Below are 19,895 nucleotides of genomic sequence, written 5' to 3'. Positions count from 1 at the left end.
AGATCAAGTATCGTAATCTACAACTCCCTTTCTTGAGCTAAAGGGCTCTAACACATTTACAAAACTATAGGGATGCAGTGCAAGTGCTCTATAGTACTGTTTACCTGGAGTGATGGAAAGGGAAGAAATTGTCAAGTTTTGGTGGTGTTTTTTTTTCCCTCTAAGGGTGGACAGGAGTCAACGGAACATGGAACCTTTCCTCATTTTCTTTTTCTGGTCCAGGGATAAAAATACAGCCTGTTCTTGGAAACCTCTTATTCTGAAATACGTAGCTCAAGGGGCATTTGTTAAGGCAACAACTGAATGAAAATGCTATGTCAGTGCCTCCTGTAACCTGCTGTGCTCTGTCTCCATCAATGCAAGGCCCCGAGGGATGGAGCTGCTGCTGAGCGGCTCCAAAGCAGAACTGACCTGTGTCAGTGCAGGAAGGGGCTGTAACTGAGAGTGTCTTCCCATGGGCCAGGCTGCTTAGTCAGCAGAGCTCACACACCCACAGCTGCTTTTCAGGAACAGCATCCCAGTCCAAGACTAGCTGCTGGCAGCAAGGAGACACACTCCATGCCCCTTGTCAGTACTGGGGCGTGTAGGGATTTACCTTTGGGTCTGGCAAACTGAAGTGGCATTTTCTCCTTAATTTGAAGTCTGCAACAAGCAAAAGGATGCTCCTCTGGCAGGAGGAATGTACAGATGAGCCACAGTCCACACAGGTCTACAGAGCATTTTTTTTTTTTTTAAGCTTTAATACAAGGTAGCACAATCTGCACCTTCTCATAATGAGGTATTTAAAACATTTTACAAAGAAATGGTATTCAAAGGCATTTAAAAATAAAACATTTCCCTTTTCTGAATCAAACATTAACACTAAAACCCCTGCTGCCAAGTGCTGCTCCCTGTTAGGCCCACAGCTATAAAGCACGTGGCTAGAAAACTTACTTGAATGGCTTGAATCCCCAAAGCTGCGAATGGATGTTTCCCTGAACTGGCCTTGCCTCGGTGCCGTTTGGGAGACACTGCAGCAACCATCCCTTCCAAACTCCCTGAAATGCTAACAAAAGTTGTTACAAAACCTCTAATAGGGCCAGGCTCTGTAAGCAAGTAGTCTTGCTGCACAAGCTGAGTGTGTGGGAAGGAGGCTGGGCCAGGAGCCATGCCATAACTTAGGGATCTTGCAAGAGCAGCTGCCCTGTCCTGCCCTTGGAGCAAGAGCTGCTGCATCCATGGCTGGGGTGGTCTCCATAGCTGGCCTGGCCACTCTGTCCAGAGCTGGCTCTGTAGAAGGCCAAGGGAATTTGGAAGAGGATGTTACTGATCCTCAGTGCTCAACCTGCTGTAGGTAACTGAAGGGCAGTCTGTTTTCTTCACAACCATCTACTGCCGGCCTTTGGTCTCCTGATCTGTGTAAGTAAGTGAGCAGGAGGTACAGACCACCTGGACACCTACAACTGTGGCTGTGCATGTAGCACCACAGGGGAATGGAGATGTGGCCTCAGCCCTGGAAGACCTGGATTTGTCAAGAGCTTGAGAAGAGCTTTTCCAAATTGACACTGGGGCTAAACATACTGCTCCTGGTCAAAGCCATCCCTCAAATAAACTCTTCCTTGGAAAAAAACAAAAACAAAAACAAACCGATCCGGTAGCAGGATTCTGGACACTGTCTCCAGCTTTCAGCCACTATAGCAAAAAGGCAGGAACTATAATCAGAGTGTAATTATCTAGCTAAGTCTGATGCAAAACTCCCCTCGGTCCCTGCAGTACTGCTCCCTCCTGGCATTCCAGGCTGAACCTTAAGTAACAGTGCACACCATTAAATAGGAAAGGAACAGAAAAAGAGGAAGACCACACTGCGAACTACAGGATCTGTGGCCAATTGTGAGTCCAGCCCATCATCCCCCCCAGCTCCCTGGTATGCCATGGAGATAGGCAGGAGGAAGCAGCAGGGTCTACCACACCAGTCCCCAGCTGGTCATGCACTGAATGGTGTCCCTCAAACAGATCATCATGAATAGCCCATTGCTCTGTCCCTCTGCATCACCTTCATCTGGCTTTCATCAAAAAGAAAACAAAATAGAAATGAACACACGCAACCCTCGCACTCACAGTGGGAAGCTGGAGGCTTTGCTCAGCCTGTACCGCTCCTGCCCAAGCTGCTCAGGCACCAGGAGTACCCGCCTGACCCATAAGCGGGCCACTGCCATCACACGTGTCTTCCACAGGCGTCTGGTTGGTGTGCACCACAATTGTGTTCTCATCTACAAGCTCACAGGCAGGATTGGTGAATGCTGAGAGCGGCAGTGTGATGCGCTGCATTTCACGCTCATAAACTTTCTGTTCATGCTTTTCCTTCAGGTCTTTCCCCCTAGATTAAAAAAAAAAAACAACAAACATACATGTATTTGGAATGAGTGCCACTGCTTGGAGGCAGTCTCAGTAAAGGTGATAGAGTAGAAAAGAAGGGACTCTGCTCTTCAAGAAACTGATGTTTCAGCTGTACAAAGGGCCCAAAACATTCCCTACTGTAAGCAGAGGACCCCATGTGAGCACATTTAAAAAACGAACAGCCAAGTGAAGTCTGTCCCTCCCTCATAAACTGGCTTATTCACTAACATTGCTACAGCTAAATGATGACTACAAAGCCAGGCTTCTCCTTCAAACCATGGAGCTAACAAATGTTTCTTCACATCTTGCAGTCCCACAGAACTGCCTGGTGCAGGCCCAGGGGAGCAACAAGACAGCACAGAGCCCACTGCTGTGCAAAAGAGCTTCTGTAACCTGCTTCATCTGATTGATAGAAACAAGTACCAGAGGTGGTGACGGATTCTGCCTTTTTTTGCAGCAAACCAACCTGTGTAGCATATTAAGCCATTACTGACAGTATTGAAGCTTACTTCAGTGCTGGCCCTGCCTTATGTGTTTGCATCTAACAGCTTCATACCACAACTAGCTCCTCAAACCTACCTCACTCTTCAGCCTGTTGCTAAGGGAGGCGACACCTCTGTAATTTGTACTGAGAAAGAACTGCCTCTCTTTAAAAATGGATGGCATTAATAGAATGTTGTCTCCAGAAAAGCTACGTATACCAAAAGCTACTGAACCAATGAAAGGTTTCTCACCACACCTACCCAAACCTGCCAGCTTGCACATGCCATTTTGAGAGCAAGGCAAGAATGGAGAGAGACATTAAACCTGCACAACAGCCCTGCTGTGAGCTCTCTGGGATTGAAGAAGCAAAGCTGAACATTGGTCTGTTGCTTCTTCCCACCAAAGACAGGAGTGAGGTGGGACAGGCACCACCCACCCATTCCTCCTGGGGCTTGTGATCCCAAGCAGGCAGAGCTGCTGGGGTTTCCTGTCAGCACATAAGCATTTTGGCTGCTTTTCAAAGCTGCCTACCAGCGTGCAGCAGTGGCTGCCATTCCTGCCAGCACATGAGACAGCATTCTCTGAAGTGACACCTCAAATCAGATTCCTCGACAAGCAGCACTCTGTTTTGCCCCTTATGTAACACTCCTCCCTCTGTTAGGTTTTTTTGTGTTGGCATTTATTATAAACACTTACATAAGGACATGTCCCAGCTTGGGAAAGGGCTCCTTCTGCTTGGTTGTGTCAGACTGCTGTCAAACAGCCAAAATACAGAACAAACCCTCCCAGAGGAGTGAGCCTGGGCCTTCACTTGCTGCAGCAACTTCACTATTTGTTAATCCTGCCCTGTCTCTTACAACCGAGCTGCTTACTATTACCACTAACCTCAAACACTGCTAAGCTACTGCAACATTTCTGTCCAACATAGTGAAGTGGCTAAACAAATCATAACTTAAGTGTAAATCAAAACTGACCTTAAAGTATACAGGAGCTTCGGTAAAATTAACTTTTGACAAAAAAAAGTGCTACTCAATATTCAGCTTCATAGGATACAATAAATGAGTGGCAGAGAATTTGCCAATTGTTTTTCTTCTAAAGCTAGCTAGACTAGAGAAACCAGGGGAACAGGTGGCCTGCTAGAAGGACTGTTCTTTTTCTGATCACAAAAGAAACTTCCTGTGAGGGCACCTGGGATCTGCTCTCTCCAGCCCTTACACAAAATTCAGCTCCCCTGGATGCATCTGAGAAAGCCACATCAAGGTGCACGTGCACACACACAAACAAAAAATAAAGAGCACAGTTTGAAACTTTAAATGGGACAGAATACCACATTGATGGGTGCAACAGAGAAGAATGGGATTAACTCTTAAATAGTTCTTTCCTTAGTGCAACAAGCGCTCTTGCACAACATGCCATATCAAAACATAAGCTTCTATCTGCCATTGGGATCTGGTTAGGTCTGCAGGTGCTCAGACAGTCCTGCTCTATATACATTGCTTCATGCCTACACTGGCTTTTGGACAAAGGAGAATAGCCACTGACCTCTTATAGATGTATCCCAGGACAATGCCAGCTCCGATGGCAATGATTATCACCATCATGATCAGCCCCAGCACATACCCTGTGAAGAAAGAAAGGAAAGAGGCAAAATTAGAGGCAGTAAATCCAGCTACAGCACTGCTTTCAGATCCTCAAAACAATTCCATCCTGCCAGAATTACAGGAATGGATCCATCACATCACCCTCAGTTTGTACCTAGTGTCCCCAAGTCCTTCTTTTCTTTGGAGTTCATCTGCACTCTCTGACTGATCCCAACAACGGGCTGCACAGCGGCTGCCTCGCTCCGGGAGGGCAAGGTATCAGCTGGTTCAAACACTTGGTCAACCTCCTGAGAAGTACCAACTTCTGCTGTAGGGACTGCGGCCATGGCAGCTGTAGCATCTGTTGAGAGGAAAAAGAGACATACAAAATAGCAAGCACTGATGAGTACTTCAAAACAACACATCCCCTGTGTGAGTGAGACAGATCTAGACTGGTATCACTGAACCACCTTGAAAGTACAATGACAAACATTTGCTCCCTCTCAGATTGTTGCCAGAAATCCTGCCAAGGCAGACAAGAAACATACTCCTCCCACCGCTTTCCTTTGACATCAAACTATTTAACTAAGAGTGCAAGGCACCACCACAGCCGAGACAGAAGTCAGATAGTAGAACAAAACCCAGGTTCAGGGCATGAGTCCAGGGGATGCACAATGACTTCATTTAGTGTATAGATCGATATACAGGGTGCAGCTTCAATCCTGCTGAACAGACATGAACGAGATTATGAGAATCTCCATCCCAAATCTCCCAGGAGACTATTTATCTCTCTTCTGCCTCAATCTTCCTGATGCAGGAAGATTTGACAGAAGGAGACTCTAGCTGGTGTGAAAACAACCTGGGGACATTCTTCTCACCCAGCCCCTCTTTGCAGCCGTGCAGCAAACTCCTTTAGCATGATGGAGAAGCTAAGTGAGAGCAACACTTCAGGCAGCCCAGCCACTGACTAGTGTAAGTACAGCAAGCTCCTCCTCAGCCGGAGCCCAAACAAAGGCATGTAAGGATGGACACTCATAGCACAGACTCCTTCCCAGCCCTATGGATTTTTTATCAACAGCATTGAAAGATTTCCAAGGCAGCACCTTCTTTCTTGACACAGTTAAAATGGAAGCTGTAGCACAGTAAAAGCTATGACAATGCAACATAGGTATCTATTACCTATCCTAAACAAAAAAAACCCCACCCTACTTTTTGGAAATGCTCTGCTCAGTATGCATCCACACCTGAAAACTCTCTCCACCTGGATCTCACCCCACAGCTGGCAATAAGTCCATGTGGATTTTCTATCTGCAGCCATTTTGAGTCCTCAGTGGAATGTGAAATGGAAGTACAGAAGGGGAGTTAAGAGACAGGAAATTGGGGTCTCCTGCACTGCCCAGTGACTTTACATAGGGTCAGCCAGAGAAGCTGAACTACTGGGAGCTGCAGGACACGACTACAATAAAAAGGTGCTCACTCGGACACAAAAATAGCCAAAGCCCTTAAACGTGCAAATGGTTTATTGGCTGAAAGGTCAGGTAACTCTCTTGATCCCAAAGCTGCACGACTGTTTTGAGTAAGGGTCTTGGCAGCAGAACATTTGGTTTGCTTCATCTTTAGGGAAAAGCAGGCAAAAAAACAGCTAAGTGGAGAAACGGGGAGGGTGTATGTGTGGGGGAAAGTGTTCACATGCAAGGATAGCAATCCTGAGAGACAATGGAGTGCAAAAATCTTGAGGAGCTCAGAAATAAGTAAACAGTTCAAAAAAAACAAGTGGTTACTTTGGCCTCAGTCAATACTGACAATCTCCTCTCTCTGAAACAGGCTTCAGCTACAGTTCTTCTCTTGACAAACTGTTTCCCACCCTGACTATCCAGGAGGAATTGAGTGTTTGGGGTTTTCTGTTTCTTACTGTCCTCCCTTCAATCCTCATCTTCTCCAAGTTCTTTCCTTCCACCTGTACCCAAATTCACCCTGGCACTCATTTAGCAGCAGAACGCTTGTTCAGACAGTAGTAACATGCCCCAGTCATGGTCTAGCGACATCCCCGCAGTTCCTAGATGCCCAGACCTCAGCCTTTTGCAACACAGCTAAAGAGCCCTTTAGTGACTAATGAAATGGGGGGGGGGAAGGCTTTGCATAGGCCTTTTCTGGCACTGATGGCAAAACTCTGGGGGTGGAGCAAGGCACAGCTGGGAGGCAGATGTGCACACACAGGGGACGGCTGGAGGGCAGCCCCGGGTACACCTCCTTCCGGGTGGGGGGGCCGTGGGTGCTGCCATAGCCCGCGGTTGTTTGTGCGCAAAGGGGGACCCCAGGCTGGTGACAAGCCAGCGGCAGGAGGCAGGCGGGGAAGGCAATGCGCTGGGGAGGGCAAGGGCAGTAAAGGGTGCTGCTGGGGCCGCTCGTACCTGAGCACCGGGCGATGTCGCACGGCCTCCGCTCAGGGACCCCCGCAGCGCCTCGGATGTAGCACCAGGGCCCGGTCTCGCCGTCCGGGTTCCGGCAGCTGTTGTGGTCCTCGGCGATTGCTGAAGGGCAGCGGGCCGTCAGCGCGGGGACCGCCGCGGCCCCAGCGCCCCCATGCCCCCCGCCGCCGGCTCCCCCGCTCCCGCCCGGTTCCCGGACTCACCTGCCGGGAGCGCGGCGCCGGGGCCGCTCCGCACCGCCAGCCAGTTGAGGCACGGGGCGCCGCCGGAGGCCACTCGCCGGCTGCCGCGGTAGGACGCGCCGTTGCCGCGGAGACACTCTGCGAAGAGAGGAAGCCAGGCCATGCGGGCGGGCCGGGCAGCCCCCCGCCTTCCCCAGGGTGTCCCCCCCCATCCGAGACCGGCCTTTGTCCCCCCAGAACAAAGCCGGGCCGGGCCCCCGGCACTCACCCTCGGCGCCCCGGGCGGCCGCCAGCAGCAGCGAGCCCAGCAGCACGGCGCCCAGCGCTGCCGTCCGCCGCGGGCCCCCGCGCAGCATCCTCGGCGCGGAGGGCGAGGAGCCGCCGCCAGCCCGGCCGCGCCGCTCGGCTCCGCGACGAGACCTGCCCCGGCGCTCCCCTCCCCGGTAAACAACCGCCGGGCTGCGCTCCCCACCCCCCACGCCCCGCAGCCGCCGCCGGGTCCTAACGCTGCCGTCGCCCGCCCCCGGGCGGCTCCTGGTCCCTTCGAGGAGCCCCGGGAGGGGAAGGGGCGGCCTCCGCGGGGCTGGGCTGCGGGCAGCCGGGAACCTGCCGCTGCTCTGCCGCCGCCGCAGAGGGTCCCCCGGAGACCCGGGATCGGGCGCAGCGGTAGGTGCTCGATACCGCGGGGGCCGTTCGGCCCGGGAGGAACACGGGGAAGCGTTGCCAAAGCGCAGCTCCGCGTCCCCCAGCCTGTTCCCTGCGGCCGCGGGAAATTCGTGGGCCAGAAGAGGAGAGTGCCGACAAGGAACTAGGCTTGAACTGCTGCCTGCAGTTGCGTTTGTCTTCAGGGACCTAAACTTGCCATCTCCCCTAGAGAACTAGCACGATGGGCTGAACGCTCCTGCCCCGATTCGCCGTTTGGGTTCCCTTAGGTCTATGGAGAGAGACCGCGCGTGAGGGGGCACACAGTGGCAGGGAAGCTGTGCACTCCACATTGAAGGTTCACATTCTCGCCTCTGCTAATCGATTGCTTTCCTTTGACTCCGCATACTCTAAGGGCTGTGCCTGCTTGCAGAAAAACAAGGTAAACAGACCAAAAATGCTTTAGAGTAATTACATTGCCGGCATCCAGCCACCTTTATAAAGCCTCTCTGCAGACATTTCAAACGGGTTACAGTATACTTCTGTTCCCAAACAGGCCGAGGTACTCAGATACTGCAGTGCCAGCAACTGTCCACGAGCATCTGGAATCATCAGCAACGTTCCTGTTTCACACCGGCGAAGAACAAGCAGCTGAATACTTAATCCTGTTCAACAACAGGCTCTCAAAGGTGGCCTGGGCCAACTGATGGGTTTGTAGCTAAGGCACAGGCCTGCAGCACAAGGTGCTATTTCTGGCTTTCCCACAGATTTCCCTCTGACCTTCGCCAACATGCCTGCTTCTTCTTTGCGCTTGCCCTTCCTTTGCGTTACATGAGGTACAATCAAACCTTCTTTCTCAGAAGAGGACAGGGAAGTTCTCTTCTTTTAAAGTGCTTTGAAATCACATGGAAACCACTGAACACATAAAAAGTATTTCTATGCCAGGAAGCTGCATGTTGTATTTGGTGTTTGATGAATCACTTTTCAGGTCAGTGCTGGCTGGAGCAGTGGTCCTTCCCTTCCATTCCCAGATGTTTCCATCCTGGCAGTGCTCTCTGTCAGGCTGCTACAGGTATTTGTGTGACAAGCAGGCTCAAGGTGCTGATCCAGCCCAACTTTTGCTCTTTTCTTACCAGGTCACACACACTTTAACCAGGTCACCTGCTGCATCCAGTTCACAATGCAGCCACAGAAAGCCAGGTGTACCAGCATGACAGAGGAGGAATGAGGAAAACAAGTCAATTAAGCAGCACTACTGCTGAACATGAAACCATAAGCCTTAGCATTTGTGTGTGATTCATGCTTTAACAATATGATTTAACACTACAGTAAATTTAGTTTAATAATGTCAGATTAAAAAAACTGCAGCCAGGTTGTAAAAAAAAAAAACAAACAAAAAAACAACAAAACAAACCAACAAAACTTTGTGTGTGTCAGTCCTGACCAACATCACCAGATAAGACGTCTGCTTTATGGCCTTATGCTCACTGTCTGCAGAGATACCCAGATACTGCATTCCGTATGGTCTCCAGTTACTCTCTATGAAGGCAAGGCTAACTGGAGTAAGCAAGAATTTTTAATAAGGGCTATTGAATCAGGCCTTCTGTTTGTAATAGCTCTTCATAAGAAATTTTATGGGACAAATTCCATTCAGTCAGAAACTGCAGGGCCACTCATGCATCCAGAGGCACAATCTGTCCAAAACAGTTTATAGAGGGCTGCCAACCTGTACAATTAATTTCTTTTAGCTCATTTCATAAGGCTAACTAATGCTTCCACGCACAGAAAGCACCTCCTCCTGCACATACTGATCCAAGAACTGCAGGCTGGGCAGTAATCTCTGTGGAAACAAATCTAAGACCTACCCAGCTCTCTGTCTCCTGTTACATAACAAGATAAATCGGCACTTCTCATTACACCCAGCCAAGCTCCAGCAAACAATTTGAGTTTCCAGTCCACAGAAGGACAATCTGGGGAATCTGGGAGAAATGCAAGAACTTTCATATTAACGGTAAAGATCAAAGTCTTTTCCACAACTACTTCTAAGCATAATTTTTTCTCTTTCATCTCTGGCTTTCTCCAGGATGAGGGAAGACTTATGCCTGGCAGTTTCACAGAGTTACATTTAATAGGATGCCAGGTGGCAGCTGTCAAAGGCTGACTAAATTGCTCTTTCTGCTGTTTGGGAATGGGTTTGCTCTTCTTGCTATGCTTTTAGACATTAAACCTGACATTACTTCCTAGGACTTGATTTTAAAGTAAATACCCAAACTACAAGTAAACTAATAGCTCTGCAACAACATCCTCACATAGTTTACACGTAAAAGTCTGTACATGTATACACATACATGTATCACAACATATCCACACATCCACAAACACTTCACAGGAGAATATATACGCTATTTTTAGAAACAAGGGACATTAAGCATCCTTCCTAAACTCAGTGTGAACCAGTTTCAGCTGTGAGCTTGTACCTTTCTGCTGTTTACTTTATGCAGGTTCCAGAATGAACATCTGCTTTTTTCTCTCCTGTCAACTGCTCTTTCTTGTTTGTCTGTTCTACTTTTTCACCTGTGGAAAAATTCAAAGTGTATGGAGAGTGTTCTTAAAGAAGAAAAATAAAAGGAAGCTAACACACAGCACAGCATGCTATGCAAAGGGAGGCAACCACAGATATATATGTCTGGAAGGACTCTGCAAGAAGCCATCAAATCCACCCTCCTTCTCTGGCCACAGCCAGATCTTCCCAGGCAAAAAGTTCATCCAACCTCCTACGAAAGAACTAACACGCGTTGTTAATTAATCTTACTAAATAAGATACTGGGGGGACTAAGCAAAATCAATTTTCTAATCTAAGTATTCTTTCCTAGCCAAATTTACATGGATTGCTTAAAATGGAAAAAGCTGACCATTTCCCTTCTTGTAATAGGGCAGCATATGTCATGTTCCCATAACTTCCCCTTTCTTCTTTCTAGGCAAACAAAAACAATTCTTCCAAATTTTCCTCCAAACTAGTTTTTCTAAACCATGTTCTGCTTCATTCATAAATTGCGATGCCCGAGAATGAAGATAGTACACTCTGAGGCCTCATCAGCATGAGCAGAATATTAGAGCAATTTGTGCTTTAAAGCTTAAAAAACTGTAAGCATTGAACGTTACTAAACACTATTAAGTACTTGCAACTCCAAGAAAAGCAGAGTTTTTTTACTCCTTTGTTGCCTCTGTCTGGATCATGAAAATAACTGTGGGTCTCACCTGTAAAAAGCCTTCTGTAAGCAATGACGTAGGAGTCAGAAACAAACGCATTTTATTCCTAACCTAGAAACAATCTGAATAGAAGAAAAAACCATCAGGGCTGCAATAAAAGGTTCAAATGATGAGTTTATGAAACTGAGCTGAGTATAACCAACAGTCAAGACAGAGATAGTCACTACAAAGGAGTCAGCGTGCAGCGATAGAGAGGAATATCTGCTTGCACTGTTGCATCCCCCCGCCGACATGTTGAAGGAAAGGCTTCCCCTCCCCCTTCAATCTGACAGCATGAGCTATGCTAAGTAAATGCCAGCCACAGCCTCCAAGGACTAACAAGGAAGTCTGCAGAAGCAAAACAACCATATGTGATATTTGAACTGGTTCAGACTGGTTCAAAGAGCTTGCTCTACTAACTCAAAGAGCCTTCTCCAATGAGCTTTCTGTGTGGGCTGTAATAAAAGGATAGAGGCCTCAGGAGGGCAATCTGGGTCCTATTGTTTACTGGGGGAGAAGCACTGCAGCTCCACTTTTCTATCATTAAGAGATTAACACTAAATACTCTCGGCAATCACAGACTTCAGAAATTTCACACACTGAGTCCTCTCTACCAGCAACACTTCTTTGTCCCTTTTGTCACAAACTGCCCAGTGCCTTTCCACAATTCCCTCGGTGGTTTTGGTGGGCCCAGCTGCCCACAGACATTTGTGTTCCCACTGGCCCATTGTGGCTGTTGTAAAGGACCTGGCACGGATCACGGCCCTTCGCTCTTCCACCAGCTGGAGCATTCCCAAAACCGTATCTGGATCACAGACACTACTTTTACCTGCTACCCAGTGGGTGCGTCTCCTAGCAAGATACCATAAAACTGCAGCAATGTTGTTAGGAATAAGGTACAGCTGCCTAAAGATGTTTCAGCCCTCAGTTGCACTGGGTTGGTTTTTTTTGCTACAGTTGCAGGCTGCTGTTGACAAAAACCAGAGCATGCATTTTTAAGGGTGGAGGAAGGGAAGCTATTTTGAAAGATACTGCAATCTACTCAGAGAACACATAGGTCCTTCAGTCAAGAACAGGAGCCTTACTCTACTGTTGTTGCTTTGCCTCGGTTTCCCATGTTAATACTACTTTGTGTCACAGAGGCAGAAAGGATTAAACGTCTGTAAAGTGCTTTGAAAGCTTCAGACAGGCAATACATACCTTATGAAATGGTATTCAAGAAGAAGGGATCATGAAGAGGGATATGCACAGCAGATCTTAAGATATTCCCAAGTTCTACATGTATAGTGCTGACTTAGATGAACAGTACAAATAAGCATTAATGCAGGAAGAAAAATAGGTGAATGTGTTGTGTTGTTTGTTTGGTTTTTCAAGGTACAAAAGCACCTTTGTAGCTTTCTTGTTTCTTAATTCACTGTTGTGCACAGCGGTAACCAGCAAACCTAAGCAGTCAGATAAACCAAGGTTCACTCTTGTTAGAAAATGCCAATGTAAAAATAATAGTTTATCTGCACACGAGAAACATGAAAAAGGCAGCACCAAAACATCTGGAGATTTAAGTCAAAGGGAATAAAGATTTGTGTCTGGTATCTATTCAAATTAACTTCCAGTGAATTGGACTGCATTATTAAATATCCTACCAATCTTTCACTCACCATGGAAGCTGATTTCACAGTCAAACAGAAGTGATAGCCCAAAACTCTGCTGTTTAAACTTCAATAATCATGGAATATTATCAAAGAAAGAGCTAGATTCCATTGTGGAAAGCATGAGTTGCACTTAAATATGCAAAACGTCCAGCTCCTGCAGAAAATACACGACATCTAAATAGCACAACCACTCATTATAAGCAAGCAACCCATATCCCATGCCAACAGAAAGGCAGTAATGTTATAAACTTGTACACATAAAAAAAAACCCCAAACATATATTTTCTTGTCTATCTAGGGTTTGGGGACTAGGATTGGAGTCATCAACATAAGAGCTGAGCAAAGACCCATTATGTAATGGGTATCTTTGTAATTCAAAATGTGAGCGGAGCAGCAGAGACCAAACCTTTCAGTAGAGCTACTAGTGTTTCCTCATAAAAGCGCAGGATTCACGGACATTTACAATGCAGAGCTCTCACCTCTGGGTTTTATTTTCTTAGCTGACCTGAAAGCAGATAAAACCATTGGCACATAGGTACTGTGAAAGACCTCTCTCTTCACAGGTGTTTGCCTGAAGGCTGTGGGAAGAGTTGTTTATTTTGGGAGGATGCCCTTTCTTTCCTGTGTAGAAAGGTAAACCTCTGTATTTTCTCTTTGGGTTGCACAAATGCCATAGGCATACAGAGATAGCCTTTTTCATGACTCTCATATATGCATGTGGACTTTTTTACATCTATTTACAAAAGCAAAGACTCTGTTCCTTAAGTATATTTACAGAACAGGGCAAGCCTCTGTTGTTATTTTGGTCTTGAGCTTGCTATTCTTTTAGAAAGTTAGGGTTCAAACTGGTAACACCACAAGGAGGCTAAAAAAACAGGAAGGAACAAAGGCTTAGTAAAGTTTCACCTCATACTTCACTTATTTCTTTAGAATATAGTGGTGTTGAGGTAGAACACGGTGCGTTTGACTAATGACCTAGCACCTGAGGTAGGCAGGCCAGAAGCATTACAAAAACACATTTATATATCCTGTCACAGTTTTATTTTCACTGCCTTCCAGGTATTCAATGAGGACAATACTGAATTTCACGTAGATACTTCTTACTTCATCCACTTCTGCTAAAAGAATGTAAGAAATCTTATCGCAGGGCTCCAGAGAAAGGATTTTCTAGTCAAAATAAGGCCAACCTGATACAGTGTTGCAACCTGCCCTCCCCACTATGGGTTTTCATGTAGAGCTGTGGAGATGGGCAAAGGCAGGAACTGTCTCTGAAAAGAGGAGGATTTTGAGATACGAGAAATACAGGCTCTCTGTGCACTCATCGTCTCTATTCTCCGTCTCCAGGAAATGAATGCATGCAGCCTGCAGAGTTTAATTCTCTTTTGGTTTATTACTATTTAAAAATCAGGTTTTGTATCCCCTTCTACAGAGGCTTCACCTTTCAACAGAACATACAAAAAATACACACAATAGAAAAAAAAAAAGATAGGTAGGTAAGTTGCTTTATACAAACAGGTCCCTAAGAACCCAAAAAGGCTAAAACAGGCTCGGTTTCAATAGAAGCAGGCCCATAAATAGGCAAGAGACTTCATTCAAGTAGGGAAAGAGTCATCCATCCTCACCCAAGATCCTTTTTTGCTCACACTGAAGACCATGGGAGGATTCCCAACAACTTCAGTAGAAGCAGGATTGGGATTCATCAGAGCCAACGGCAAACTTTTCTGCTCCTTCCCTTCCAAGGCACTGTCTCCTCCATATGGCATGCAGCCAAGGAAAAATGCCAGTTTTCCTGGCTCATCCCACGCTCATATTTCAGTCGTTCACTCTATAGGACATCTGAGAACAGCTTTTTATTTTCTCTCTTACACTGTGTATTTGCACTAATTGCAGTAAACTTTTAGATTACAACAGTACTTGAAGAAAAATTCTGAGCCCATGAGCAAGGCTTGGTTGATTCTTTAAGAGCCAGCAGTCAGTCTGACAACTTTGCAGAGGGCATGTAAAAATTGCCTGGAGAAGGCACCAGTTTGTAGACACAGCAGCCAAAAAACTATTAGCAAGCATGAGACTGATTTATTATAAAAGCACTTACCCAAGCTCACTGCGTGGCTGCTGGAAGCTCAAGAGCATTTATGGCTGTCAGTGGCTGTATGAAGTGACCCCAAGGTCCACATGGAACCCAGGAGCTGGGAGGGAGTCACCGGAATATCAGTGAGACACCAGTTACCTCCCTCCTTCAGCACATCTCAGCTCAGACCACTTCTGGGTCTCCAAAATTGCAGTACAAGTAGAGAAGCTACACAGGAAAAGCTTCATTGACATAAACCCTGAGAGCAGATCAATAGTGCCAGGCAGTTTTTAAATTAATTTAAATATTTTACCTTTCTGGAAAAATGTGGCCAAGCGTTTAACTTTGCATTAGGCCTGAAGTCAGTGAGGCCAAACATTTGTAGCAGAGTTCAGCAGCACAATTGTGCAGCACAATTTGGCAAGTCAATCAAATCTTGAAACATTATTACCCAAAGGTTATCATCATCTCATTTTATAGACGGGAACAAAAGACAGGAAGAGGCTACAGATGACACAAGGTGTTAATTTTTTTTACGAACAAACAGTCATTATCTGCTACCACAGAGCAACCAACCGTGGTTTTTCACTAACATGCTTTAACCATTCCAGCCATCACCACAGCCCCTTACAGCCAGGGTTCCTGCTCCTGTTCTGCATCACTTTGCAGTTATGTCACATAACTGTTTGTTTTGTTTTGTTTTTTTTCTTTTTAGATAAATAGTGCTCTGATTTGTTTTATAGCTAACAGAGTTATTTGCAGAGCTGTACACATCTGAGTAGGTATCACACTGGCACAGGAATGTGTGGAGGGTGAAGGTGTGAAGGGAGCAGGCAGGAAGACATGCCAATGTTGCCGCTGCTGACTCTGCAACAGTACATGTGGCCTCAGGCTGCAGCCCAGGAGCACTGCCTCCCACCGGGTCCCAGGCTCAGCTCTCCAGAACACACTGCCTTCTTACAGGGACAAGGAGCAGCAGATCGGGCTGAAAGCCAAATCTGTTCCCAAAGGCTCATTCACAACAGCTGAAGGATCTTGTTTGGAAAAGGATGTTCACGGATAAATAACGGGACTCTCTCAAGAGACATGGGAATCTTCCAGAATCCGTTTTCCCTTTTAAGTTTTCCTGTTGGGTTTTTTCCCCTCTTTGCTCATATGTTTTGTCCCTTGGGGTGAAACTGAGAGCATAAGCTCAGAGATTCACTGTGAGCTTATGTTCTACTCAATTAAAACTCAGGTACTGTGCTCAGGCAAAAGGTGAATGGTACAAAGCTGGCCTAATTTACATTAAAATATTAATAATGCTGTTAATGTATATTCATAATGCTGAAAAAGCCAACACAATCCTTTGGCACTTGCTCTCAGAGTTTCTGCCACGCCGAACAACTGAAAATATCTGGTTTTTTTTGTCGGTGGTAAAGAAAAGCCTTTCCTGTTTAATTACTTAAAATTTTGGTAGCTGTTTTATTTTTTTTTTTTTTACTTTGTCCATTTATCTCTCATGAAACCCAAAGAGAGCTCTTGCTCTCCATTCATTCTTCCAACACTGAAGTCTGGAGTTCCTTTGAAATTTACTTTGGCATCTACTTCCTCAAGCAAGCACCTTAAAAAAAATTAAAGCTGAAAGTGGTACCCCACTCCAGACTCAAGACATAAATTCAGATATTGATTTCTAGGAACAAAGATTTAGTGAAAAAACAAGACACTAAAGTTACAACAGAGCCTACAAAATCTAGGTTAGCTTTCATACTATCAATTCAATTAGTTGAGTTAGATAGACATTCAGTTACACAGCTCTTCTATTCAAGTCATTCCTTACTGCTGACAGCAGTTGAGGGAGGAACAATAATTTCAGGGAATACCTGGGAAATAACAAATATTCCCTAAGTCACTGGCACTCAAACAGGTCTAAAATTGTGACTGGGCATTTGCAATTATTCAAAAGATTGGTAGGAAGACCAACTCCACACCGTCTTATAGCTCTAGGCTTTAAAAACCAAACAAGTCATCCCCCCCCCCAACATATAATACTTTGCCCTACTATAGTTAAGGCACTGGATTGAGAGAAGGAAAAATCTGTGTTCAATTTCTGGTTCTGCTATCAATTTCCCATGTCATCATGGGCAAATCACTTAAGATTGAGAGCTCACATGCACCACATTACCATGCATCAGGTGAGCCACACTAGTAAGTCTGTTTGCACACATCTAACACATGACAAATGCAAGGTAATGTCACTTAATTTATCACAGAATAAATTCACATTAAATTGCTTTACCTTGCATTTGTTGTGGACTAACACTACATAAATTCAGGCAACAAAAGAAGCCTGATGGTAAGTCTGTGCCCCTACATTCAATACAACACTTAAGCATGCATGCAAGCGGTTTTTAGTCCATTGTCTTTATTTCACTCATTCACCTATAAGCATCTATTCCTTTCTTGTCTATCTTTAATGTCTACATTCTAAATGGTTGAAGATGTTTTCATCATACCTAATATACAAGGGCCTGAGCCTCAATTGAGGGGACTCCTATAATACAAAAAAATACTACAACTCTGATTACCTAGATTTGTATGAACTCAAGTTCCCTTCTTGGCAGAAAAGTGCACGGACTCAAACACTGGATTGCAGTCCCACCAAAGATGATGATACGGAAAGGAGGGTTGGCCCAAAATGAGAACTATAATCTATACACTGATAGGCCAATTAAAAATGTAATAGAAACAAGTGAGGTTGCAGCTCAGGGCTAGTACTTCCCTTTGAACTCTGAACTTAGGAGGCTGAGTTTTCTGTTTGGATCTGTCTTCTGTTCTATGAGAAGCAGACATTTCCCAAAGTACAGAATATAAAGAATCTGCATATACATTAAATTACTACCCAGAATGGAACAATATGCCCCCAAAGAAACAAAAAGGTCTGAAAACACACCACTGCTAAAGATCTGCCCAACTGGCTGCTGGCACTAGTCCGCAACAGTCTCTTGTGTTGGTGCAAATCTCTCCCATTTACACTAGGATGATCTAGAACGGTCATTTCAGGATTGTTAACTTCCTGCCTAATTGTTTCCCTGTCCACTAGACTGAGAAGTAAGTAGCTTTCATTCAATGTATTCATGACAACTTAGTAAGCATTTTCTTTGACAAGCAAAATGCACTGTGTTTTAAAAGGCTTTTCATTTGTTTCATCAGGTCAAATTCTGTAGTGTTCAAAACTAAATTCCAATACACAAGGCCAAAATTCAAACCACTAGTAACACTAAAGTCACTGGAGCTAAATGTAGGATAAAATATCCTATATTCTGGATTTGGCTTTTGTAATTGAATTTTATCACTAGTGCACCCACTTTGAGTGCATATAGGAACACTGGGGACATAAACTTCTTGTATCTTTCAGAATACAGCCTCAATTCCAGAGAAATTTTCCTGGTGGCTTAAATACAAGCTATTGGTAAATCAGACTGACTGCAGCTGGATTTGCTAATCCAAATGAATTGTTATGCTGACTGGAAAGCCTGCTTTATCTTGATTTGCTTGGCAGCTTACGGAGGTTGTCTCAGCATGGTCTAGATTTGTAAGGTATTTTAAAATGTTTTGTTACCTTTCCGAAAAGTCCTGTTTCTACTTGTCAACTAAGCTTACCAGTACAGCAATAGCAATTCCATGAAGCTTTAGTTTGAAGGTGCATTGGTCTGGGGTTTGGTTTTGGGGTTTTTTCCCCCTTTTAAATGAGACTCATACCTATTCCAGAGATTCTGGGAGAAGGTGGAGAAGAACATGTCCTTCAGTCTCCCAACACAGAGTAATAGCAAAACATCAAGTCCACTGCAGCATGCTCTCAATTTAGAAAGTGCTGGTGCTATAAAGAGAAAGCCATTGATTATTCATCCTTGGTTTATAATACTTGAGAGCAAGTACAAAAAAGTAGCTTCTTACAAGAGAGAAACTGTGGCTTCTAAGTCTGTAGAATTTAGAACATCATTCCAAACCCCATATACTTACAAAGGGCTCTATGAGTCCAACATAAAAACAAAACAGGAATGTGTCTTATTTCAGTTATGCATTAGCTGCAGAGTTTGGATTAGGAGCACCTGGGCAACACAAGTTGTGGCACAACAGCAGTTTGTGGCTACATTCCCATTTAATACAGACATATCTCCTGTAGAGAATGAAGGTCCTGGTCTGAGGTGGTCTACCCTGCTCCAGCACTGTATTAATGACGGAGACAGCTATTGTTTCACAGAATGCAAGTCTGGTGTGGGACTTGGGCTCTTCAGAGTGGCCTTTTCTATAAACATTCAGTACACACAGCAACTTAGTTTACCACATCACTGCTTAAACCTTTGCTTGTTAACCCTCACAACAATTGTGATGTTGAGAAAACACTTCACAGATGGGAAATTAAGGAATACATTCAGGGAGCTGTCCTATGTGTCCTTGAACATCAACAGCAGAACCATAATTATAACTCAGAGTATTCCTAACTCCTAACCCTGTGTTAAACAACATTTATACCTGGATTTGGTACATAAGACCTTGACAAGTTACATAGGAGGAAAGGGAGGGTCAAGAAAGGACCTTATTTCCACACAAGTTGTATTTTCAGATTAAATGGAACCTCCAACAGCCTAGAGCCCAGCTTCTTTGTATTTTGCAATCAATTCTTTTTCAGAGATACAATTGTTTGCAATTCCCACCTCTTACAGTAGAAACCCTTCTTCTTTGGAAAATAAAGGAGTAAGACTGGCTTTTGCAAACCTGACTAGAGGCAGATCAGGAGACCATGACTGTAGCCAAAAAGCCCAGCTCACTGAGAATACAGTACAGCGTAGAGCGGGATTAATGTCTTATTTACTGGTTCTCATTTGCACACCTTTTGGATAGGTGGCTAAACTGCGCAAAAACCAGACAAAACGAGGGGATGCAAAGTAACATACTAACTTCTTTAATAGAGTCCAATCCAATTAAATCAAAATCACTCTGTGAACCCCTGGGTTTATTCACGCTAAACAAGTCAGTGGTACATTGTGTTAACCCGATAGCTGATTGTGTTTATACCCTAGGTCCCCACATGAAAAATGAGCACCAGTCAACCAGACTGCAATAGTATTTTTCCTTCCTTTTTTTTTTCTTTTTTTTTTTCCCATAAAACTATTTCTTTCATAGACTTAAAACAATCAACTAGCCAAGTTATTAATTATGGTACACCTAAAAAAAAATTAATACTAACCCTAATG

At 45.0% G+C, this 19,895-nt stretch overlaps 1 protein-coding gene across 1 annotated transcript; it reads right to left on the bottom strand.

Annotated features, from left to right (window-relative positions):
* Positions 1-1,247: 1,247 nt before the first annotated feature.
* PIK3IP1 (phosphoinositide-3-kinase interacting protein 1) lies at positions 1,248-7,406 on the bottom strand (the record flags this gene model as incomplete). Its single annotated transcript, XM_082007899.1, has 6 exons — positions 1,248-2,356; positions 4,402-4,480; positions 4,615-4,800; positions 6,851-6,970; positions 7,072-7,188; positions 7,319-7,406. The coding sequence occupies 6 exons, from the start codon at positions 7,404-7,406 to the stop codon at positions 2,149-2,151; spliced, it is 798 nt and encodes a 265-aa protein (XP_081864025.1). The 3' UTR covers positions 1,248-2,148.
* Between the last annotated feature and the right edge of the window lie 12,489 nt (positions 7,407-19,895).

The sequence above is a fragment of the Phaethon aethereus genome (genome assembly GCF_964289735.1).
Source record: "Phaethon aethereus genome assembly, chromosome: 17".
Classification (NCBI taxonomy): Eukaryota; Metazoa; Chordata; class Aves; order Phaethontiformes; family Phaethontidae; genus Phaethon; species Phaethon aethereus.
The sequence above is the reverse complement of the archived record's forward strand: the minus strand, read 5'-3'. Positions and strand labels throughout refer to the sequence as shown.